Source organism: Gilbertella persicaria (genome assembly GCF_025201335.1).
Source record: "Gilbertella persicaria strain CBS 190.32 chromosome Unknown B0P05scaffold_25, whole genome shotgun sequence".
Taxonomy (NCBI): domain Eukaryota; kingdom Fungi; phylum Mucoromycota; class Mucoromycetes; order Mucorales; family Choanephoraceae; genus Gilbertella; species Gilbertella persicaria.
The window spans coordinates 86,598-109,786 of NW_026251986.1; the positions used below are offsets into that span (position 1 = coordinate 86,598).

A 23,189-nucleotide genomic window follows, 5' to 3' on the forward strand; every position below is an offset into this window, starting at 1 on the left:
TGATTATATGCGTTCAATTAAGAAACAGTAGTGATTCAATATAAACAAACAAGCAAAGTTTTGTTTTCCATTTGTGATGTTTTGATAATAGAGTTATATAATAAGATGATATAGAGACCAAGGTAGATATTTTGAGACTGTTCTATACAATTTTATTTGTTATTCTTTTTGATTATAAATTATTCTAGCATATTTATACATGAAGAGATGTCGGAGTAAGTAGTAGTAGAGTTCATGCAAATGACTGAGTCTCTATTATCATAGACTACTTTAAATTAATTAAATAATATAAATTATGGGTTTCGGTTATAAGTCTTGATCTATTAAAAGATCCATTGTCTTATTCAGTACAAGAGGTTCTTTTATGTCTATTTCTGATGTAAATTGATTATGATGTATTTTAGTATGTAAATGAAGACTTATTTAATGTCAGATCATCACACCATTGTAACAAACTACCTGGCTTTCATGTTGATAATGTTTTTAGAGCCCATAGCTCTTCTCCAACGAATAATTATAGACATAAAAAGTATTAAACAACATAAAAAGAAAAAGTAAATATTGATAAAACTTTCATTTGGACACTGTTGATCGAGTGTTACAAAACTGCTGTCTAGCATAAGCAGCATTATAAAAAGTCAGTTTGATTCTAATTTGTGGGGTAATTTTTTATTGTAAATATAAACAAAAACCAACTATGAAGTTGTGAGCATGTGTTACATAAAAACTATAATAAATCATACCTATTGAATTGTGTAAAGAGAGAAAGAGAGGAGGATGGAGATATGGTCTTTTAAGTAAAAAAAAAAAAAAAAAAAAAAAAAAAAACAAAGGATTCAAAGTCAGTGACAATTTACTATAATGTGTTTGACATGTTTCGGTCAATAAAAAAAAAAATAGTGATACTAAAACAGCTACGTTTCAATTCTTTCGCTTTTTTTCCATTTTTTTCTCTATTCCTTTTTATCACAGCAACAAAATGCATGCTCCTTTACTTCATATTGAACAAGAAAACAAAGTCGTCTTAAGAGATTTACCTGTCAATACCTCAAAAAGAATTGATCTAAAGTTCAATCTCTATGAACAAAACAGATCGAAAAAACAAGGTAATAAAAAAATAAAAATAAACGATATATGCACGCTTCATTTATAACACAATAAAGTAGGAACGGAAAAGATTCCTGGGTTTTCGCTCAGAGAATTTCTTTCCAAAAACTGCGAACATAACGTAAATCCGAACTTTTATGTTAAAAACCCTCTTGTCTTTGACAGACTAAAAAAGCACTTTCTCCCAAAAGATGATAGTGCCACCAGTAATAACAATACCCTGGATATTGCAAAAAAATTACTTGCAGCGGCGTGTATCGACATTTGCGCAATAGTAAAGAACAATGATCACAGGGAATTACAGCGACAGTCCACACGCGAATTGATCGTGATTCCTGGATCGCTGCTTTTCATTGCTGTTGAGCTATTGAAAAAGCTATCCAAAGAAACAATACATCCTGTTTTGCAATGGCGCTATGAAAGAGCAGCCACACAATCAGAAGATGATATTGTCTACAACACAACAACGGAATGCCTTGATGCATTTGAAAACGTATTGTTAATGCATCATCTGGACATTCATAAGTATTGGCTTATCTTTCTGCCTGGTTGTCTAACACCTCCACAAAAGAAATGGCTAAGCCAATACTGTGAAGTCAACAAGTGTATCAACTGGCATCAGGTCAAAGATGCCATGATTGAAAAATATGACACTTTTACCTATTCCACTAAAGTAACTTGCCTAGAAAGATTCTGCAATTTACATATGTCAAACAAAGAATCAATAGACGATTTTATCATCAGATTCGAATATCTTCGTCATGTTGCTCAGATCACTGATGAAGCTACGCTATGCCAGGTGTTTCAAAAAGCTTTATTTGCTAAACTTCGTGAATGCTTTAAGATTTATTTAACGCATATTTGTGACACAGACAAGATGGATCTTTCCAAAGCAGGCGTGTCGATTGACTTTTTGGTGGACTTGACTAAAAAAACCTATGACATCTTTTTCACGCATGGCAAAGGTGCTGACGAAATTATTGCAGGCACTAAGAGAGCAAGAGAAAACGAAACTTTCTGTATATTTCATCCTCACACACGAGCCATTCATTCTACAAGCGAATGTAGGCTTTTAAAAAAGTACAAAGAATAAACAAAAACAAGACACATCATGAAAATACTCCGTTTCTTCATTTGACTTTATATGCAAGTAATGAAAGACCAGCAGTAGGCATATATCATAACCTGTCGTTTATCATATGCATGACATTTATTGTCCTCCTCCCCCCTTCACGTTGATAAAGTTACGGGAAACTGTTGTGTTCTTTTTCGTTTATTTGACGACAGATAGTACTGTGTGCTTGTTATCACCAATTATAGTAAATCTTGCTACTTGGTACGACTTGGGTAAAAAAAGGTATTGAATTAAGTGTAACTTCTCATTAGTGTTTCTATTGGCTCTGTGAGCAATTGTTGGCCTTTCTTTTCTAGTGATATGATTTAGTTTAGTCAAGGATGACACACACACACACACTCTCTCTCTTCTCGGAGTATCACTCTTTCCATTTTCTTTTTCTCTTTTCTCTTTATTGAAAAATAAACCAATTGTAATGAGTACTTTGCTTGCCCCTTCTTCTCTTCTGACGTCTCCTCCACAACCCCTTTCTTCCTCTTCTTCAGCTCCTGTAGGTGATAGAAAAGAAAATTCTGAGATTTTTACATTTTCTTCTCCTATTCACATACCTTCTCTCATCCACTCCTCCTCATCCGTACTAGAAAACTCTCTTGATCCCAATTCGATGACACCAACATCAACACAAGATCTCTCCGATATGTCAGCACATAACAAACTCGGAGAGAGTAATTCTACTGACCAAGTGTGGCCCAACTCGATCGTAAAGAATTCGAGCGTACATGAATTATCACTTTTTCCACTCGAGAAAACACAATCATGTCCTACAAGACAACGTACATCCTCTACTCGTTCAGACTACATGAAATTCAACCCAGGTCAGTCTACTCGGCGTCATACGATCACACCTGATTTAGGTGACTTGGATTCAGAAGAACAAGCAGCATTGGAGGCTGAAATCACAGCGAGAAGACAAGCACGTCGTGCTTCAAGAAGACAAATGAGTTTTTCAGAAGAAGAAGACGAGGATAGAGTCATTATTGGTATTCGAGTAGCAGAAGGTCATCGCAATTACCAACTGATGTAAGTCAATTTAAGGTTGTCATAGCATAAAAATGTAATGTAATGTATATATATATATGTTGATGACAACAGGTACGATATGTTGACTGGAATTCGGATTGCTGTAAGTTGACAGATAGATTAAAGAGGAGTTTAATTCATGCAACACAGGTTGGCCGAGTTTCCGCTAAAATACGCAAAGATTTGGTAGACGATGATTTTACTGCAGCGCACAAGTTGGTGTTTGATGTGTAAGTGACAGAAATCAATTGTTGAGCCTTAATCATACTTTATTAGCACAGGAAATGAACTTACACCTGGTGTAAAATATGACTTCAAGTTCAAAGACTATGCTCCTTGGGTGTTTCGTTATTTAAGAGAGCAATTCCGTATTGATGCTGCTGATTATATGGTAAAATTGCATAACTGTTTTGAATGCACATGGCTTATGCTTTAAAGATGTCGCTTACAAACAAGTACATCTTATCAGAACTAGGTTCACCTGGTAAAAGTGGTAGTTTTTTTTACTATTCAAAAGACTATCGATTTATTATCAAGACCATTCATCATACGGAACATAAATTCATGAGAAAAGTATTAAAGCAATATTATGAGGTAAGTTCCAGAAAAAAGAACACACCGTGCGATGTTGATGATGGAATAGCATGTGTGTACCAACCCACATACATTACTATGTCGATTCTATGGATTACACCGTATCAAATTACCACACGGCAGAAAGATTCATTTTGTGGTGATGGGCAATGTCTTCCCCAGTAACAAAGATGTACATGAAACATACGATTTGAAAGGATCCACATTTGGCCGAGTCACACAAGAGGAGGAGATTGCCAAGAATCCTCATGCTGTACTCAAAGATCTAAACTGGGTAGACAGAGGCAGAAAATTAGAGTTTGGTGCTTACAAGAGAAATTTGCTGATTGGACAATTACAAAAGGATGTTCAAGTAAGTTTTTCTTGGTTCAGGGCGTTTGTGATTTATGATTCTCTTAGTTGCTGGCCAAATTGAACATCATGGACTATAGTTTATTGATCGGTATTCATGACTATATCAGAGGAAATAAAGAAGGCATTCGTGATAATCGACTGCAAGTTGTTTCAGTAAGTATACATAGGCACATGATGGTAGACTCACCATTTTAGCCACATACAAAAGGAATCGAAAGATCTCTTTCTACAAGAGGAAGGAGAGAAAGCAAAGCAGACATTGTTAGAAAAGCAATCAAATTCACAAGTCCTGTCCAATTGGATTCTTCTCAATTACCTGAACAAACTTCAGACGAGTAAGTTGATTTCCTGGTAAACCCAAAGACTCACATTCTGAAAAAGACGCAAATATTGTGTGTTTTATTCTGAAGATGGTGGATTTCGATCTACTGACGAATTAGATCATCCTACAGACAAAGTATACTTTCTAGGTCTGATTGATATCTTGACACCCTATAATTTCTTGAAAAAGACAGAAAATTTCTTTAAAAGTTTTACACAGAGCAAGGTATGTTAGTAGGTTCATAAACAAGCCTTCTCAATGGTGATTTAGGATACCATCTCAGCTATTAACCCACAAGCGTATGGCAAACGGTTTATTCGATTTATGGAAGACACTGTTACCATCAACTACAAGAAAAATCAATAATGCCAAGCCTACGTGTCTATATACCCTAATTTTAATTGAATCTTTTTTGGTTTATGTAACAAAGATAAAGCGCCACAACTTTGAACATTCTTTTTTTTCTATTGGTCGTTGTTATTAGGTACATTTTGTGTATAAATACTACTTTTTATCTCGATTTCTTGTCTTTTTTTCTCTTTCTCTTGTCATTTTACCTTTATTTATCATGAGTCGATCTCAATTTCCTTGTCATTGGTCTATTTGTGAACATTCGTTTGACACACCCGAAGAACTATTTAATCACTTGTCAGACGAACATGTCGGTAGAAAAGCAACTAATAATCTTTGTCTGAAATGTCAATGGAATAATTGTGGTACTATTGCAGCTAAACGGGATCATCTTGCAAGTCATTTAAGAGTACATTTGCCTCTAAAACGTAAGTAATTCTCATACTATGTTCAAGTAATAGACTGACAAGTTTCATAGCTCATCAATGCTCTGTAAGCAAAATTAGGTGTATTTTAATCCAATGCTCATTTAAATAGGTCTGTAACAAAGGTTTCAAAAGGCCTCAAGATTTAAAAAAGCATGAAAGGATTCATACAGTAGAACATCAAGGTAAAGAAACAATAGTACATAAAACTTGATCTGACCCATTCGTATAAATAAAGCTACCTTGCTTAGCAATCAACCAGGATACAAGCCTATTCGAAGAAGAAAAAAGCAACAACCTACAAAGACAGAGACGAAAAATTATAAAAGAATGACATTGCCATCTCCTAAAGGTAAACTATTTTTTTTCTTTAAACAAAATCGTTTGGTACATCTTGGTGCGAGTGACACTGTATTCGGCACTCAATTCCCTTCGGCACTCATACATCGGTATTTGAATTACTAACATTCTTTTTATGGAAGGTTCTTCTGAGCATCTGTCGGACTTGTCTTCTTCTTGCAGTCCAAGTTTCTCCTTTAAGGATCCAGCACGATTTGCTGAAAATTACTTCTATGATCCTTTTTTAGAAACAAAAGACAATTACTATCCGTCTGGATTTTTGCAAGACCCTATTCAAGACCTTATTGATGATGTATTGCATAATCGATTTTTGCCTAACTATGATTCAGGTAGTTTAAAAACCTCTGGCCTTGGCAAAATAAGATTCATTTTTTTTTTTGTGTAGATATGATGGAACGCTTAAATGCTATTGCTCCTCTGATTGAGCATGATGAAGCAAGTCATTTGAAGCTACCTTGTGAGCTTGATGCTATTCCTGCTTTACAGAATTGGCTTGAACAATTATCTGCCAATATCCTAGAAGACAATGTCGTATATCCCACTATGTTATCCTCCATTCCTTCTGCATTATCCACACCTTCATTTCAACAACAACAACAATCTGACAGTACAAGATTTATGCCTGATGAAGAATACAACCTGTATCCTACACTAAGTGAAAACAATCTATCTCCTTTACCTCCTCATAAGCCTTATTATAATTCAACTATTTTTTCAACAAGTAGTCATCAGCCAGAAACATCTGCTAGTGAATCTTCCATGGCCAACACGCCACCTTCTTATGAAGGATTCAGGCTTGAGACTCCCAAAAACATGAAGCCTCAATTGTGGTCTCCAGGCTATATTTTATCTCCGCTCACTTCTATACCTTCTGCCTCTCAAAGATCTTTTGAAAAAAGACCTCATTACTACACACCTTCTCAGCCAATGGACGTTACACATAGTCCTCAACAGAATCCAGAATTAAACACTTTAGGCCCACACACTGTGTCCAATCCAAAAATCGAACCTGCCAGTACAACTTCATTTATAGACAAAAAAGAACTTGTGCAAATGATGAATGTATTTTCATCATCACAAAGCGACATTGAATACAAGAAAAAAAACCAGTCAAGTCCTAAAAAAAGTCCTGAAAGAACGCCACCTGCATCGCCATTAAGTACCAAGAGTTTACCTTCTGTGAGCTCGTTCCAGAGTAATACAAGTGATGCAGAATTTATGTGTCCATCATCAAATACAGAAGAAAACAAAACAATTCAGTCTCCTTATGCCAGCCTTGTCGATTTAGTGCAGAATATGAAGGTAGAAGATGAAAAGCTAGCCAAAAGACGTCATGCGATGGTGGTGAATCAACTTTGGAAAGCCATTTCTCAATATGCTTATTAAATCCTTGTTAATAAATCTATATGAATGTTATTTCAATGAATTAAATTTTGCTCATCTGTGACACATGAATACTAAAACAGTGATTTGAATTTAACTTTCAAGATTTATAAATTTGTTGTTTAGGTAATTCCCTATTTTCCGAACAATGCTTAGCTTGCATTCGGCTATTGTTCGTGTATCTTGAGTGTTCTAAAATGACGTCTACGCTAACGTATCATTCGAGAATGAAAAGCACAACTGCCTAACGTTTGAATATATATATGTTTTTTTTGTAGTTCAATGCACGGATTTCTAAACACAGTATATGACGATATCATTCAACAAATAGGACAAAAAGACATTTTCTTTTCTTTTATGGTATAGTTTTATGCAAGATTTCGTTTAGTGACCATGTTTTTGATCATAATAGTTGGAAGCAGCAGAAGTTGTCATATTGGTAATCCATTCAATCTTTTGATCATTGTCCTTGATTTCTCTTTGACTATCTCTTTCCTGAAGTAATTTGACAAGCTAAAGAATAATGTGAGTTATCAATAATGATTCAAACAACTTACTTCTTTAGCGGCAAATGAAGCTACCAGCTTTTTAGCAGTACCATGATGTACTTCGCCTCCTTCTTCTTCTTGCTTCTTCTCCCAAAGATTGACAGCTTCATAAGCAACAGCAGCAGCAATCAATTCATAACTAGCTGTATGTTTCTTTTCCTGATACACTTTCTTGTTAGCTTCCTCTAAATCAGTCTCAGACAAGACTTCTCTTTTTTTGAATGACCCCAGCCAGTCCAATTACCGAACCAAGCCTTGAACCGTTCACGCTTGCCGTCATCTTCTTCTTCGTCATCAGGATCAATTTTACGAGGAGGATCTGCAGGTTCAATTGTCCATAATTGATTCAGGGCTTCTTCTGCTGGTTTCTTCTTATAGACCATAACACGAGCATCTTCATTAGGGTCTTCATGACGAATGTCAATCACTATGTCGGGGTTACTGAGTGCATAGATATAGCCATGCTCGGAGTCATATCCGAAACGCTGGTCTTCAGCCTATATAGATAATGAGTTTTTTTTTTTTTTTTTTTTTTTTTTTTTTTTGGATATCCTATCTTCCGATTACTTACAGCATTAGTCTCTTTCATTTGGTCCAAATACAATCGATTTTCTCGGGTAAAAATGGCTATATCATAAGTATCTTGACACTTTTGAGATACATACCAATGAAACTTTCGGCTTGATTGATGTCCAGCACAAGACCTGTTGCTTTGTTTGTCAAGAATCCATCTTGATGAATCCAGAGTTGAGTGTCTCTTTCAGGAGAAACAGGTTTCTTAGGTTCCATGACGATTTTTGTATGCACCTTATCTTATGTGTTAAGAGTGAACAGTTCAAATCAATACTTACAGTGGCATGTTGAGAGTCACGTAAATCCAAGACAAGATCGTTCATCTTGGAAACAATGTAGAAATAACCAAGAGGGAATGAATCTTCAGGCACAGTCATGTAGATAAGTAAAGAAAAGAAAAAAGAAAAAAGAATAAGAGAGCGATATTATTTTATAGACAAGTAGGTAGTACAGAATTGAATATTTTTACAATCTTAGTGATTACAGAGGTTTCTATCCTACCTAACAAAGTAAAATAGTCCAAGACTACATAAACTTTGTCTATTCTATCATTTGAGAAAACTACCTCAGATTACTGGTAAAGTTTTACATTCATCCACTGACTCAGGCACTTCCATACTATCAAGTAAATGTCATTGCACTTGTTCTATTACTTCAAGCTCATTATTTTTTTCTATCGTCTATTTATACCCTTAGACATGCATTATCACCTTCTCAATGCAGAAAGCAGAGACAAAAAGCTTTCCCCGCTTATCCATGTGACTTTCTGCAAATAAAGAGAAAAATCAAAAAGCGCGTAATACGCGTCTTGATATTATTTTTTCCCCTCTCTCCTACTTTAAGAAGAGACCCACCAATGTATATCAAACAGGTATACTTTTGTTCATAAAAAAAAGAAAGCGCTAAAAAGAACTCTATAGATTATCATTCAAGGGTTCAAGTCTTATAAAGACCAGTTAACTATTGATCCTTTCAGTCCTAAGCACAATGTCATTGGTAAGGAACTCTGCTTGTTGCCTTCTTTTTACTAACACAATTATACATAGTGGGTCGAAATGGTTCAGGAAAGAGTAACTTTTTTGCAGGTAAAAAGAAACAAAGAAATAATTGACGCGTCTTTGGAGTATAATACTTTATAGCTATTCGTTTTGTTTTGGGAGATGCATACCAAAGCTTAAGCAAAGAAGAAAGACAAGCTTTGCTTCATGTAGGTCAGATTATATCCTATCTACTTGACTTATATTTTTCTCTTTCTTTCTTTAGGAAGGTGTTGGTGCTGCCACCATTTCTGCTTTTGTTGAAATCATTTTTGATAATTCAGACAATCGTTTTCCTGTAAGTAGTCTATAGGTTATATCTATACTAATAAACAATCAGACTGGCAAAGACCAAGTCGTTTTACGTAGAAGTATCGGTTTGACCTTGGACGAATACTCGCTTGACAAAAAAGCCATCACGTAAAGTATACAAGGCAATACAACATAGACTCATGTAGATCAATAGTAAATCTGAAGTGATGAGTTTATTGGAAAGCGCTGGTTTCTCTCGCGCTAATCCTTACTACATTGTTCCTCAAGGTCGTATTACTTCATTAACAACAGCCAAAGATGAAGATCGTCTTAAGCTCTTGAAAGAAATTGCTGGTACTCGTGTCTATGAACAAAAGCGCACTGAATCCAACAAACTCATGCAAGAAACTCGTAAGTAGAACCAATCTAACTCATTAAACTAAATGCTGTCTAGAATCCAAGCGAGCCAAGATTCAAGAAATTCTGACTTATATTGAGGATCGTCTGCATGAATTGGAAGCTGAAAAAGCAGAATTATCAGAATTTCAAAATTTGGATAAGGAACGTCGTTCTATTGAATATACCATTTATGCTCGTGAACAATCCAGTGCCAATCAAAGATTAGATAATCTTGAAGAAGAACGTAGAAAACATATCAGCACAAGTGAAAGTCTTCGTGAAAACCATATCAAGAATGAAGAGACCGTCCAGGTAAAGAAAAAAAATGTGTTTGGTCAACAGAACTTGATTGAACATGGTATGATAGGCACATAAAAACAAACTTCGTGAGATTCAACAAACCGTTCAACTTCATGAGGCTGAAAGAAAAGATTTGCAAGATGAGCGTGAGCAATTGATGAAGACCAGAGCTCGACTTGAACTCTTGGTCAGCGACCTTGAAGGTTCTCAAATGTCTGAGGAACAATACAAAGTATGTATGTATACATTAAAGGACTTTTTTGTCTGACTTTATGTTAGGCCACAGTGGACAAACAATTGGAAGAACTCAATCAGCAAATCTCAATTCAACAAGCTGAAATGGATCAAATCAAACCTCAATACACTCAACTTGTGGAAACTATGCGTGGATTAAGAACAGAATTAAGAACACTTCAAGCTGAACAACAACACATTTATGCCAAACAAGCAAGAGCTTCTAAATTCACTAGCAAGTCGGAGCGTGATACTTGGCTTCAAACGCAAATTGCTGATTTAACCAACAATTTACAAGTACGCCAATCTCAACTTGAAAACCTGGAGCAGGAGAAGCGTACAGCCCACGAAGCCATTTTGATCAAGACACGCACGATTGATGAACTAAAGGAAAAACACCGCAATCGTTATGAAGAACGCGAGACATTAGCTGCTGAAGAAATCAAGTATCGCACAGAACGTGATGAAGCCACTGAAGAACGTAAGACATTGTGGCGCGAAGAGGCACGTATGGAAGCTACCTTGAGAAACTGTCAAGATGAAATTCGCAAGGCCGAGAGAACACTTGCTGGTTCAATGGATAAGGTAAGCAAAACGCACCTGGTAGTATGACTGATCCATGTTTAGAACACCAGTATGGGTTTGGCTGCTGTCAATCGTATTGTGAATGAACATGGGATAGAGGGTGTGTATGGCCCTGTATTTGAATTGTTTGAAGTTGCACCTGAACTTGAGACTGCTGTTGAAGTCGCTGTGGGTGCTAGTTTGTTCCATGTCGTTGTGGATACTGAAGAAACAGCTTCCAATGTACTGGAGATCATGAACAAAGAAAAAGCGGGTCGTATCACATTTATTCCTCTGAACCGTGTTAAAGCACGTCAGACAGAATACCCTCAAAAGGACGATGCTGTTCCTCTGTTGAGTCTGTTGCAATACGATAGTCGTTACCAAAAGGCCTTTGAACAGGTCTTTGGTGGTGTTGTTCTCTGCCGTACGTTGGAAGTCGCTTCTTCTTATGCCAAGACTTACAAAGTCACTGTGGTCACTGCTGAAGGTAACCGCGTCGATGGTCGTGGTGCTATGACAGGTGGTTACATTGATACCAGAAGATCACGTCTCAGTGCTGCTAAAAAGTTAAGGACATGGCAATCCAAACTGGAAGAAGAACAGGTCCGTGGTCGTCAGATCAAGAATCAAATTGTCCAATTGGATCAAAAGGTCACTCGTTTGGTGAGTGCTTTACAGACCTTGGCAGCCAAAAAGAAGAAGCTTGAATTCTTGGATGACTCACAAAACTTGGAAACCAAATTAAGAAAAGAAGAAGATTTGCTCAAGAGTACACTTGCTCAAAAAGAGAGAATGTTGGACAATATTCGAGTACACGGTCAATTACTTGAGAAGCAATTGTTGGGTTATCAACATGAATTGACGACTGAACTCTCACAAGTGCTTTTAGAGGAAGAACAACGGATTTTACAACGCAACACTAGCTCTATGGAGCAAATCAGCCAAAAACTTGCTGAGATCAATGCTGAAAAGAGTCAGGTAAACAAAAAAAAATGTAGACTGTATGTCGCTTATCCAACATAGATTGAAAGTCGTATAAAAGCCTTAAAAGAAAGCCTAGAGAATGATATGTTACGCAGAAAAGATGATTTAGTGAGTAAGCGTGATCGTGTCTTGACCCATGGTAGCCTAGAAGACTTGAACAGAAGAAAGCAAGAACTCAAGATGGTCACCAAAAAGTTAGTTAGAGTAACGAAGCGTATTGGTGATCTTGATAATGACATTGATGAGCTACAAGAAGACGATGTTAAGATCAGTGATGTTTTGGAGAAAGCTACTGTAAGTGAACTCCCGCTTCCCTCCCATTCTCCATTCAACAGAGTTGTTAATTATTTTATAGGAAGTGCAAATGAAGATCTCACAAAGCATCAGTTATGAAGAAAAGAAGTTGGAAGAGAATGTGTTGAAACGCTCTTTATTAGTACAAAAGAAAGAAGAATGTAATGCTAATATTCGAGACTTGGGTGTTTTGCCTGATGAAGCATTTGAGAAATACAACAGTTATCGTATTGACAAGTTACTAAGAAGACTTCATCGTGCTAATGAAAGGTTGAAAAAGTATAGCCATGTCAACAAGAAGGCCTCTGAACAATACACTCGATTCATTAAGCAAAGAGATCAGCTTCTTATTCGTAAAGAAGAATTAGACAGATCAGCGCAGGTAAGCAAGTTAAACGAGTGAGCCCATAAACCAATATTGTGTTGTCTTAGTCCATTCATGAATTGATTGAATCCTTGGATCAACGTAAAAATGAAGCTATTGAGCGTACTTTTCATGATGTTGCTGGTAACTTCAGTAAGATCTTTGAACTCCTTGTACCAGCTGGTAAAGGTGAATTAGTCATGAAGTCAGATGTAAGTAATTCTACAAGAAGTTTAAGCTTATTTTGTCTGTTTAGGCCCAAGATACGATGGACATTGATGATAGCCATGTCAGTGTAGATCGCTATAGCGGAGTATCAATCAAGGTACCTGAAAATTAAATTTATTGCCAAAAGCTAATCCATGATAACACAAGGTGTCATTTAATAGCAAATCGGATGAAGGTATGATCATGCAGCAGCTATCGGGGGGTCAAAAATCGCTTGTTGCATTGGCCTTGATATTTGCTATTCAACGCTGCGATCCTGCTCCTTTCTATCTGTTTGATGAAATTGATGCCAACCTAGATGCACAATACAGAACAGCCGTTGCAGGTAAAAAAAAAAAAAAAAAAAAAAAGACAATCAAATTGACATACAGCCTATGCTCACTCTTTATAGACATGATTCATAAAATGTCAGATAACGCACAATTCATCACAACTACATTCCGACCTGAATTATTGGCGAATGCAAACAAATTCTATGGTGTCACTTTCCAAGGCAAAGTGTCTCGTATTCACGCTATTACAAAAGAAAATGCACTTGGATTTGTTGAACAGGTAATATTTGTATTTATCTCATTTCTTGCTCACGTGTATCATGTACAAAATAATAGGAACAAACACATTAATTTTTTCTTTATTCCATAAATTGATATGAGAAATTTATAAAACAAACAGTGCTCCTTTTGTTTGTTGTTGATCTTTTTCATGGGACATATATTTAAAAGGAAGAGCGACCACTAGACAGTTTTTTTTATCATCATTTTCATTTGGTTTTTCTTGTTCTTGTTCCATATCTTCGTCCTCTACAAGTTCATCAAAGCAGGCATCTAACCATACTTGTTCTTCTTGAATAGATTGGCTGGTAATAATAAGATTGGATGAGACGAGAAGTAAGTTACGAACAAAGAGTTGTCGTCTTAAAGTAGGTTCTGTATGAGGATTTTGTGATGATTGATTTAGTTTGTAGAAAGAGAGTTCTGCCAAGTGATGAAGGAAAAATGTATCATTAAGTTCTTGTTCATTCATGATATGTCAGTGTTTGTTTGTCATCCTTTCTTGCTGTTGTAATATACGTTGAATGTTTCTATGAAACGATTGCTTGTATATATACAGAAAAAAAGAAAGATAAAAAGAAAAGAAGAAAGAGAAATGTTCTCCTTATAATAAGCAAGGATTGTGACTCTCCTGACTTATCGCCATTTTGTTTGATTGTCATTGGATTTAGCACAACCTCGTCACTTATGTGTTAATGCAACAGAGTTAAAAGTCAGATTAATAATGTTTTTTTTTTATACTTAAATCGGGCAAGTCGCTCAGAATTAAATTGATAGTTTCTTGAAACATCATATACAGTGTCATTGACAATGGCAAAGACAGAAGCAATGGTTAAGGGTCTATTACAGAGTGAATCAATTCAACAAAAGATGATAAAATGAAGCTTGAATTCATTGTATATATCCCGTGTGTTTATCATATGAGACATATTATTCTGTAGTTGTTATCATGGGGGAAAATCAAATTCTCATGATAAGTATCATTTCATCATATTACTTATAGCCTTATTTTTATTCTACACAGCAGGAGTTGCTTATTGAACTATATTAATGCATGATGTCTGTTTAGAATTTGAGAAATATGTTTCTTTCTTGAAATCAAGACATATTGTTAGCTTTCTTTAGAATGTTAACGTTGATTATAAAATACAATAAAATCTGTTTCTTTTGTGATCTATAGAGTTTGGTGTATCGCAAGATAAAAGAATAGCTTCTAAAAAAAAAACTTTTTTGTCCTGTGTTAAACAGCATGTTGATGCAAAAATATAGCAAGTTTTGAAAAAGTCAAAAAATTGTCATTTTGGCCTTAGGATCCCTTTTGGTCAATCTTCATTTTTCACTCTTCTGCGATTTATGAGCGATAGAGACATGATAGATATAGCATGCCTTGGCAAAAATTGTTTCTCTAGGTCTATTAAACACACTCAAAGCCTTATTTTTGCAAAAGTACCATAAAAAAACGTACACTAGGGTCCAGAAACGAAGGACAGGTTTTTGAAGGATATATCAGTAGCTATAGTATGCTTCTTGCACCTATCAATGCGTTATGGTATTATGCACTAGCTCTGTTAATGATACTTTTTGGTAACACTTCATTTTTGAGTACTTTTCTCTTTAATTTCGGATTGTTGCATTATTCTAATTTTAAGCATAATAACCATTCAAACTCAGACTTTTTTTCTTTTTTTTTTTTAAGGAGACTACCCGCCAATGCAAGATTCAGAGTAGGTCAACTTTATCATGTTCTTTTTTGATAGAGATGTAAAGTATTAATTGTTATTTTTAGACTCATATATCATATGACATTTATTTTAGGCAAAGAAAAAGTAAAGAAAAAATGCCTGTTTTGATAGCAAATAATTGAAACCAGCAATAGCAACAAAAGAGACAAAGAAAGGATAGTCATGGGACTCTCTCTTGTTGTAAATTGCGCCTCGTTTTCTGCCACAAGTAGTTGATTTGCTTCTCTTAAAATAAACTCCATCTTTTTCTGCCTTGATGCTGTCTCAAACTCTTGTCTCAACTTCTTTTCCTGAATCAAGAGTTCCTTTTCCATACTATGGCGTCTATCGGAAACATATTGAGATATTCGAATCTTGTTCTTTTCCTGTAGACTATGGTTTGAACAAGAAGAAGAACAAGTAGAGGAGGAGACGGATAAACTTATAAGAGAAGCCTGTTGTCTTTTCCAGACAATAAATTTCTGCAGTGTTGCTTCTCTTAAGAGATGTTGATGCTGTTGCAACAAGTGCTGCCTTAGGGATAGCACCCCGTGAAATGAGCGGGAAGTACTTGACCAGTCCAAAACAAACAATTTCTTAAAATGCTTGATATGGTTTGTTTCTAGATAATCAAGTACTTGTGTTTGTTGTTTTGTCATCTGTTCAGGGCGTAAGGTGAGATCAGTTTGGATGATCACAGGCACAATATTCACTACATCATGAATCGTACGCATATATTCTATATCTACTGGCTTAAGTCGACCCATGATAAGGTAAAGGCAAATATCGACATGCGTAAAGCAATGGCTTGCTGCTTGTAGTACAGACATCAAACGATCTTCTTCTTTGACCACTGGGTTCAATAACTGGTTTGTCTTTTCAAATTGTGCTTCAATGTATGATTTGACATGATGGAACACAACTTCAGCCTGGTGATTGAACGATGACGAGGAGGGCACGATTAATTTACACTGTTGTTATTATTATATGAATTTTTACTCTTAACATGGCACCATATCCACATGTGTCAATCACGCATAAATTATTGGCATAAGTCTCAATGGGTTCAAGTGATATATTGCCACCTATTTCAGTAGATGTCAATGCTTGAACAAGTGCTGATTTACCAATGCCTATGTAAAGTGAGTATGTCTATCTGTATTTTAGGATAGTACCAGAATCACCGCAAATAATGATTCGAAACACAGGTTGATGTTTAGTTGTTTGCATCATACTATCTTCCATACTTAAGATACTTTGATCGTCCATCATAATGTATATATATAAATTGAGGGTATAGTGTGTATATATATGTATATATAAAAACAAGAGAGAGAGAGAAAAAGGGGAAGAAAGGAATAATAAAAAAAAAAAAGAAATACATCGACTCGAAGTAGTGTCGGACAAGCAGCATGTCCCGGAAAATTATGCATGATTTAGAATGTCAAGGTTTCAGTGTGGTTTGATAATAAAACTATTGTCTTTGGAGGAAATAGTATATTTGAAAAAAAAAAAAAAAAAAGACAATGAGTCAAAGAAAGAGAAGGATTTTGTTTACACATAATTCAAGGCATATAAACTCGTGACATTTTATCTATCAGCTAAAATCCTTTATTTGTTTGTAATGTCTTTTAAGCTTGGAAGGATTTGTTCATCCCATACTTTTTTGGCTTTGGAGCCAATATCCATCTTTACTAAAGAGTGTGCTGCATTCTTGATTTGTGTGTTCCAAGAATCCTTGACTATAGATTTATGAGTACAGAAATATCAACCGAATGACATTACCTGAAGGAACAAGGCGATCAGAAACGTATTTTTGTGAGTCTGTCAAGTAAGAAGATGGTTTGTTGTATGAAGTTTGTTCGGCTACTGCTCTTTCCAAGTTTGTCTTTGCATTTTCTAAACGATGCTTAATAGTGTTTTGATCTTGTATAAGATGATCACGTAATTTATATGTGACAGCTGTAGTAACAGCCAAACCAGTAACAACAGAAATAAAACGAGGCATAATCAGAAAGAAAAAGAAAGAAAGAAAGAAAAGAAAAAAAAATGGGCCAGGGCAAAGAACAAGAAAAAAACAAGAACTGAGATTTAATTAAAATTACATGGCGATTGTCGTAATCAATTGAGGTAGACTTGGTTGATGAACAAAGACTTCAGCATCATCCTTATCTTCTGTACGCACAGTTAGTTTCCAGCGATTAATGTCATAAACACCAGGTAATTGGAAAGTAGCAAGTGCTTCAATCTGCGTTGATTCTTCTGGTTTTAAAACACCTGAAAAGACAGTAGAGCCTGTCCAATGAAATGGAAAGATATTGAAGGTATTAGAAGTCTTTGCGTTATTTCTGGGTTTAGGATCAGTAGACCAAGGCAGCAATTCTAAGGTGTACTTGCTTGTTCTATTCCAAGAACAATTGCGAAGTTGTACCGAAATGGGTACTTTTAAGAGTCTATTCAAATGAATTCAATGAGATGACTTATTAGATATCTCTCTCTCTTTTTACCCTTCTTTTTCAAAATCATGCACTTGTCTGTCAGGAGAGGAAATCATGAGTTTGATAGGACTTTCATCCTTTAAATGTCGATTACGAGTTAAGCTGTTCACAAGCAGTGTTCTTTCTTTTGCTGTCGCTTCAAACATGGTACGGTTGGTTGTCTTGGCTGTCAAATCAGCATGGGTGCCTTGGAAAGGATTCTGCTGTACACCTAAATTGACACCAATAATGTAATGATGACCATGACGCTTCATCTTGGGAATATCCCAATACAGAGCCAGATCAATATCGCCTGAATTATACAGCGTAAATAGACGACCATAACGCTCTTGTGAGATATTGGGGAATTGAGATTCCAAGTTGCCTTGTCGCCAATGCATACGAGAATTCAGTGCAAATGTCTTCAATGGTATTGCCGTGTATGGAATATCGCTGCCTTTCTATTGAATCAATCAGTTTATGATCATGTAATGTTACTACTTACAAAAGACAGTTTACTCAGGTTAAGAGAAACAGGAGATGGTTTTTGAGCTTTGGTATCTGAATTGACTAACAAGGCGCCAAGTGCATTGGATGTCCATGCTTCTGGTCGAGATGTATCTACTGTCTCTGATCGGCTAATTTTATAATAGGCAAATGTTGTCTGTCTTGGGGGTATCACTGTCTTTGCCGCCACATCTTCATGTGAGCTAAGGTCAATCGAGAGGGGTGTAATACGCCACATAGGACTGGTTGCTGTTAACTGTGTCAAGTCAAATTGAGCCACAGTCTGCAAATTCTCTATTTCGATACCCAAGATATACTCATTGACAGCTGTTGTGCTTTGTCGAGTGAATGCATTGATCTTCAACGAAGGAAGCACTTGGACATGAAGTGTAGAGCGAAGTGTACGGTGAGCAATCATTGCATTGTCTTCTTCAGATTGATACGAAAACAAGAGTTTGAATGTATGTTTGCCGATACGATCACCACGGATCCAAAGTGGCACCAGCGTTGTTTCCCCAGGCACAACAACACCATGAGGATGAGAACTTTCTTCTTCTTCTTCTTTTGAGCCCTTGGCAGGTAAAGGAATAGAGATCACACTAGTATCAAACAGTTCATTGTTGAGTTCAAGGCGACTTTCTTCCTCGAAAGATCCTATAGTGTAGAGTGAGTTGAATGAATCAAAAGGTATCTAATTACCATAAACATCTTTGTCCATGTCTTCAGGATTGCCTACACAGATAAAACTAGGATGACTTGTCTTGAGTCGAAGTGCAGTCAGACCCTTATTGCCTTTATTGTTGATCTCAAGCACAGTTTGAATTACTTCACCAGACATGATAGTCTCAGGTACATGATGGAATGCCAGGTCAAGCAAAGGCATAGGTGAAGTGACCAGAATATCAAGCGAACGATCAGGTGCATAAGTGACTGACATCATATCAGCCTTGGTCTTGTTGAGTCTTTTACCCTTTTTATGGAATGGTCTAAACGTATGAACCAGTTCATTCAAAGTGTAATGTAAACCAGTGACTTGAAGACTACCTTCATGACAAGGAACGATAGCTAAATTAATCTAGACAAGTATGAGTAAGGGCCTCCTTCTTGTCTTTTTCTTACCGTCTTTTTCTCTAAAGGTTCCAATGTGATTTCATTGATCTTTTCTAATTTATAATGTTCAAAACCAAACATGCCATTCTCCAATGGTTTGCAGTCAGGCATGACTTGGTAAGCATCTACAGTAGCCGTCTTTTCATTGGCATTGGTATAGTATTCACAGCCCAACAGCAAATGACTGAGAGAAATAGGCACTTGTAAAGGATTATAGAGTTCTACATGCACTGTAGCAGGTTCACCTACTGCACAAACCACACGATGATCATCCTGCTGTTGTCTAGCCATTGCTCGTTTTGAACTCGAGATATACCCCTTTGTGATATTGTCTTCCAAAAGCTCCAGTTCCATAACTGCCCATTCTTCTCGCTGGAGGTTAGATTGTTGGTTAGATAACGTAACTTGAATATCACGATCTTCAATCACAGGCAAAGCTAAATGAGGTAAGGATTCCTTGAGTGGATCCATACCTACAGCTGCCATGTACTGTTTATAGATAAACAGGAATTCACGAATATGGGCTATTTGTTGCTGAGGGGTCTGTTTAGAATCTGTCAGGACATTTGAGAAATAAGTCACTGCATCTTCCAATCGACCCAAATGAAACGCTTGACGTCCCAATGCAAATTGAATATGCGATTTAGCAATCAACCACGTATTGTTCTCGAGCACAAACGAAGCCATCTTATAGGCACGATAGGCCAGTAACCGCTGCGAGGATTTACCATACCGATGCCCAGCCATCACAAGATGGAATCCATATTTACGTACCATGGCTTTATTCGCACGTAAGAAACAATGCGCTGCTTGTTCAAGAAACAAGGCAGATCTCAAGTCTGAATCTTCACCTGTCATACGCACAAGTGCTGTAGGTATCTCTTTCCACATCTTGCGTGCCTTCAACAGTTCATAGTAAATGACTGTGGTTCGAGTTGCATGGAAGGGAGATCGACACCGTCCGACGTATTGCTGAACAGCGAGTTCAAAATGTCGATCAACATCTGTCTTGTTCTGCAACGCGGGTGTCATCAGTAAGCAGATACCCATCATTTCCTGTGTACCCGCATGATATTTATATGTCTTTTCTGTAGCATAGTCACGACGCACTGTATCATAAATAGTATGAGCAAACTTGTAGTCTCGCAACATGAAAGCGTAGTCTGCTAATTTACGCATTTGCGCTTCAGGTGCACTGTAGGGATAGATGGTGAGTGTGTTCATGCCTGTGGGTACATTGAGTCCTTGTGCAGGAATGGTCTGAACAGATTGAGGCGTAGGAGATCGTGTGCTGGTGCCAAAGAATCTTCGTGAGGCACCAAATAAACGACCTGTCAATCCTCGACGTGCTGAAGCCACTTGTTCATTCCAATGCTGAATGTTGCGTTCCATAAAGGGAATTAAGCTCTGCACAATAAATTCACGCATCATAGCCTTGACGCCATGAACATCGTCGTGTGTCATGCATCGCCCATAAGCAATGTTTGTAGGTAATGGTGTTGGCTGCGTTTCTTCATAAGTGGGTATGTTGGTATCGATCAAATCAATAGGCATGGACTGAATCGAACTACCATGAATGACTGTCGAAGTAACATTGTGATTGCTGCTTAGATTAGATGAGATAGAAGCAGAGCGAGAGTGTGTGGTGGATGAAGCAGGCGACATAGGTGATTGAAAAGAAGACGTGTTGCTGGATTCAACAAAGGACTGCAATTCAGACTGAATGCGATAGTTGTCTGTGATGCTCTGTTCCCAAATATCACGAATATTGTCTTCCACTGTCTCTTGTATGCTTTCATCGTCTAATGGATCTCGAGGGTTTGAATTGACTGTCAATAGATAACAATGCAAACCCACTGTACGTTTGAGTTTATCAAACACAGAGAGAGAGCTAATACTGTGTCAGCGAATGAGTTTATAGACAATGATGCTTACTGTTCATAAGTGGTTTTGTTGGGATCATGAAGCACAATATAGTATCGAAGAATGTTGGTATCTACATAAGGTTTATCCACCGTAAAGGAAGGCACATTAGGATTATAGAGTTGCATAATTGTACTGACAGGGTCTGGGTTAGTTGAAGAAATGACAATCATGGTAGCTACAGGGTGATCAAATGTTTCGTATTCTGTAATGCCCCTCTGTGTTAATATGGTATTTTTGAAACTAGCATACCAAGGTGTCAATTCATCCAGAGGAGCTTCATAGAATATGAGTAACAAGCTTATGGACTGTCTACTTACTGTTTAAATAGTCTTCTGTCACATCATGGCGCGTTCTTATTTCCTTTATCAAGTCTTGAGGTACTTGGTCTCCTTCTGATTTTACATTGTCTTGAACTAGCTTCATGATGGCAAGGTGATTGGGCTCGTCTAGTTTATCGATGGGTCGAAAACGTATATTAAAATTATCAATAGGAAGAGGCATGCCTTGCCAGTCGCGTGGAGTCACTTTATACATTATGAACAGCTTATTTCAATACAACAAGTTACCTCGACTTTCAATCATATCGCCAAAGGGTTTAATAAAGTCAGCAAACGAAGGAATATGATTGACTCGACACAGTTCTTCTGCATCTTCGCTTGCTGCTACAGCAACGAGAGGAGCGAGTGTTCTTGCAATGAAATCTCGAGTGGATTCCATCTAGTGTTAAAGAAAAGAAGAAAGGTGTATCAGATTGTATCACCATGCTCTTTCCTATTTTTTTCTTTTTTTACTATGCTCACTCCTATTCACACCCTACTTGTTCATAAGCAAATAACTCAATGGATGTAATCTTGAAAGTTAGCATAAAAAACACACACGTCTATACATATTCTCTTTTAATACACGTTAAGGAGCCTCAACAAATACCTGAAACTGCTTTGTATTTCCCCTTTTTTGAGTTTCCCATACTTAAGTAAAGCTTGGTTCACCAGACCTACCGGCAACAATGGATCAAGTGTGCTTAAACAAGACATTGTAGTTAAATAAATAGCTTATTAGTGCACTATTTATTTGCATAAGAGAGATATTAAGCAAATGAACACTTCAACAGTGAAAAAAGACTATATTTCATGCAAATCATCGCCTTCTCCTTTGCCATGTAGAGATAGCATAAAGCCTGTTTATGCACGCAAAATTACTTTAAATACCCTTCAACAATGTTTACTAGTATCCATGGTGCTTTTAGAGCTAATTTGAAGCAAAAAGAAGCAACTTGCAAAAGATGGCTATTTTTTTTTTTTTTTGTAAGGGAGACTTGCTCCAATTTTATTTAAAGTCCTTTGGACGTCAAAAGAGTGGAAGAAAAGACTGTGGTATTATAAGAACTAGACTAAGGAATGGGAAATGAGCCTGTGGTAGAAGAAATTGAGAAAAGAATAAGAGTTTAAGAGAGCTTGATAGATACTTGAAATGGAGAGAACATCATGAGTAGTGAGAGAGGAACTGGAAAGGAAAGCGGAGGAGAGAATTTACGGTTCATAATCAAGGCGGGATTCATCATGCAGCTTATTTGCTAAGCGGGAAACCGTCTTGGTTATAGTTTTGGAGAGGAATGGGTTTTTAGAAAAAACAGATTGCCAGTGAGCTTGCCAGAGGGCTAGAGCAGTGCATGCAAAGATTTGGAAGTTACTTAAGGAAGGAAAATGGAGGAGAGAAACACGAGGGATAACAACCCGAAGGAGGAGGACTTGACGTAGGAGATTGACCGAAGGTGCACGGATGTTGGGATTGATGTACTTGGAGAAGACATGAGACCAAACATCATACTTGGTAGGGCAGAGGAAATAAAAGTGATCAAGGGTATCAATGGAAGTAATGAGATTTGAAGGACAGTGGATACAAAAGCTATTAGGAACTGTATGGGGCATAAGACGATGTAGGTGAAAACGGTTGTTGACTTTGTTGTGAAGTATCCTGTAGAGGACATTGCGAGCAGGGAGAGGGATCTTGAGAGACCAAAAGCGTTTCCAGTTAGGCGATAGGCGGGGATCAGGCGGTATAGGAGG

The 23,189-nt window shown here is 36.9% G+C and overlaps 7 protein-coding genes across 7 annotated transcripts; 3 read left to right on the forward strand and 4 right to left on the reverse strand.

Moving 5' to 3' along the window:
• Window positions 1-2,537: 2,537 nt before the first annotated feature.
• On the forward strand, window positions 2,538-5,039 carry B0P05DRAFT_545770 (uncharacterized protein). Its single transcript, XM_051578674.1, has 10 exons — window positions 2,538-3,262; window positions 3,335-3,365; window positions 3,413-3,492; window positions 3,539-3,653; window positions 3,701-3,856; window positions 3,906-4,208; window positions 4,256-4,363; window positions 4,406-4,545; window positions 4,592-4,757; window positions 4,803-5,039. Exons 1-10 carry the CDS (start codon window positions 2,658-2,660, stop codon window positions 4,896-4,898), a joined length of 1,800 nt encoding a protein of 599 aa, XP_051433808.1. The 5' UTR covers window positions 2,538-2,657; the 3' UTR covers window positions 4,899-5,039.
• Window positions 5,040-5,060: 21 nt separating this feature from the next.
• Window positions 5,061-7,112, forward strand: B0P05DRAFT_545778 (uncharacterized protein). Its single transcript, XM_051578675.1, has 6 exons — window positions 5,061-5,311; window positions 5,362-5,375; window positions 5,421-5,493; window positions 5,547-5,660; window positions 5,791-5,997; window positions 6,054-7,112. The coding sequence occupies exons 1-6, from the start codon at window positions 5,101-5,103 to the stop codon at window positions 7,052-7,054; spliced, it is 1,620 nt and encodes a 539-aa protein (XP_051433809.1). The 5' UTR covers window positions 5,061-5,100; the 3' UTR covers window positions 7,055-7,112.
• Window positions 7,113-7,185: 73 nt separating this feature from the next.
• On the reverse strand, window positions 7,186-8,578 carry B0P05DRAFT_545780 (uncharacterized protein). The gene is made up of 6 exons (XM_051578676.1): window positions 8,451-8,578; window positions 8,265-8,406; window positions 8,171-8,226; window positions 7,844-8,096; window positions 7,609-7,808; window positions 7,186-7,564 (listed from the first exon to the last, which is right to left on the reverse strand). Exons 1-6 carry the CDS (start codon window positions 8,547-8,549, stop codon window positions 7,436-7,438), a joined length of 879 nt encoding a protein of 292 aa, XP_051433810.1. The 5' UTR covers window positions 8,550-8,578; the 3' UTR covers window positions 7,186-7,435.
• Window positions 8,579-8,993: 415 nt separating this feature from the next.
• On the forward strand, window positions 8,994-13,461 carry B0P05DRAFT_604405 (RecF/RecN/SMC). Its single transcript, XM_051583320.1, has 18 exons — window positions 8,994-9,043; window positions 9,093-9,168; window positions 9,219-9,257; window positions 9,312-9,379; window positions 9,436-9,507; window positions 9,550-9,629; window positions 9,676-9,872; window positions 9,916-10,172; window positions 10,228-10,392; window positions 10,440-10,979; window positions 11,022-11,939; window positions 11,985-12,239; window positions 12,301-12,621; window positions 12,672-12,815; window positions 12,860-12,928; window positions 12,979-13,156; window positions 13,223-13,383; window positions 13,440-13,461. Exons 1-18 carry the CDS (start codon window positions 9,029-9,031, stop codon window positions 13,452-13,454), a joined length of 3,570 nt encoding a protein of 1,189 aa, XP_051433811.1. The 5' UTR covers window positions 8,994-9,028; the 3' UTR covers window positions 13,455-13,461.
• A 1,569-nt stretch (window positions 13,462-15,030) lies between these two features.
• Window positions 15,031-16,448, reverse strand: B0P05DRAFT_545792 (uncharacterized protein). Its single transcript, XM_051578677.1, has 4 exons — window positions 16,279-16,448; window positions 16,103-16,236; window positions 15,169-16,032; window positions 15,031-15,106 (listed from the first exon to the last, which is right to left on the reverse strand). The coding sequence occupies exons 1-3, from the start codon at window positions 16,373-16,375 to the stop codon at window positions 15,178-15,180; spliced, it is 1,086 nt and encodes a 361-aa protein (XP_051433812.1). The 5' UTR covers window positions 16,376-16,448; the 3' UTR covers window positions 15,031-15,106; window positions 15,169-15,177.
• A 229-nt stretch (window positions 16,449-16,677) lies between these two features.
• Window positions 16,678-17,194, reverse strand: B0P05DRAFT_545795 (uncharacterized protein). The gene has a single exon (XM_051578678.1). It carries the CDS (start codon window positions 17,109-17,111, stop codon window positions 16,854-16,856), a length of 258 nt encoding a protein of 85 aa, XP_051433813.1. The 5' UTR covers window positions 17,112-17,194; the 3' UTR covers window positions 16,678-16,853.
• B0P05DRAFT_545797 (ER-golgi trafficking TRAPP I complex 85 kDa subunit-domain-containing protein) lies at window positions 17,094-21,860 on the reverse strand. The gene is made up of 7 exons (XM_051578679.1): window positions 21,441-21,860; window positions 21,133-21,397; window positions 19,207-21,088; window positions 18,787-19,162; window positions 18,086-18,741; window positions 17,611-18,041; window positions 17,094-17,556 (listed from the first exon to the last, which is right to left on the reverse strand). The coding sequence occupies exons 1-7, from the start codon at window positions 21,655-21,657 to the stop codon at window positions 17,205-17,207; spliced, it is 4,179 nt and encodes a 1,392-aa protein (XP_051433814.1). The 5' UTR covers window positions 21,658-21,860; the 3' UTR covers window positions 17,094-17,204.
• Window positions 21,861-23,189: the final 1,329 nt, after the last annotated feature.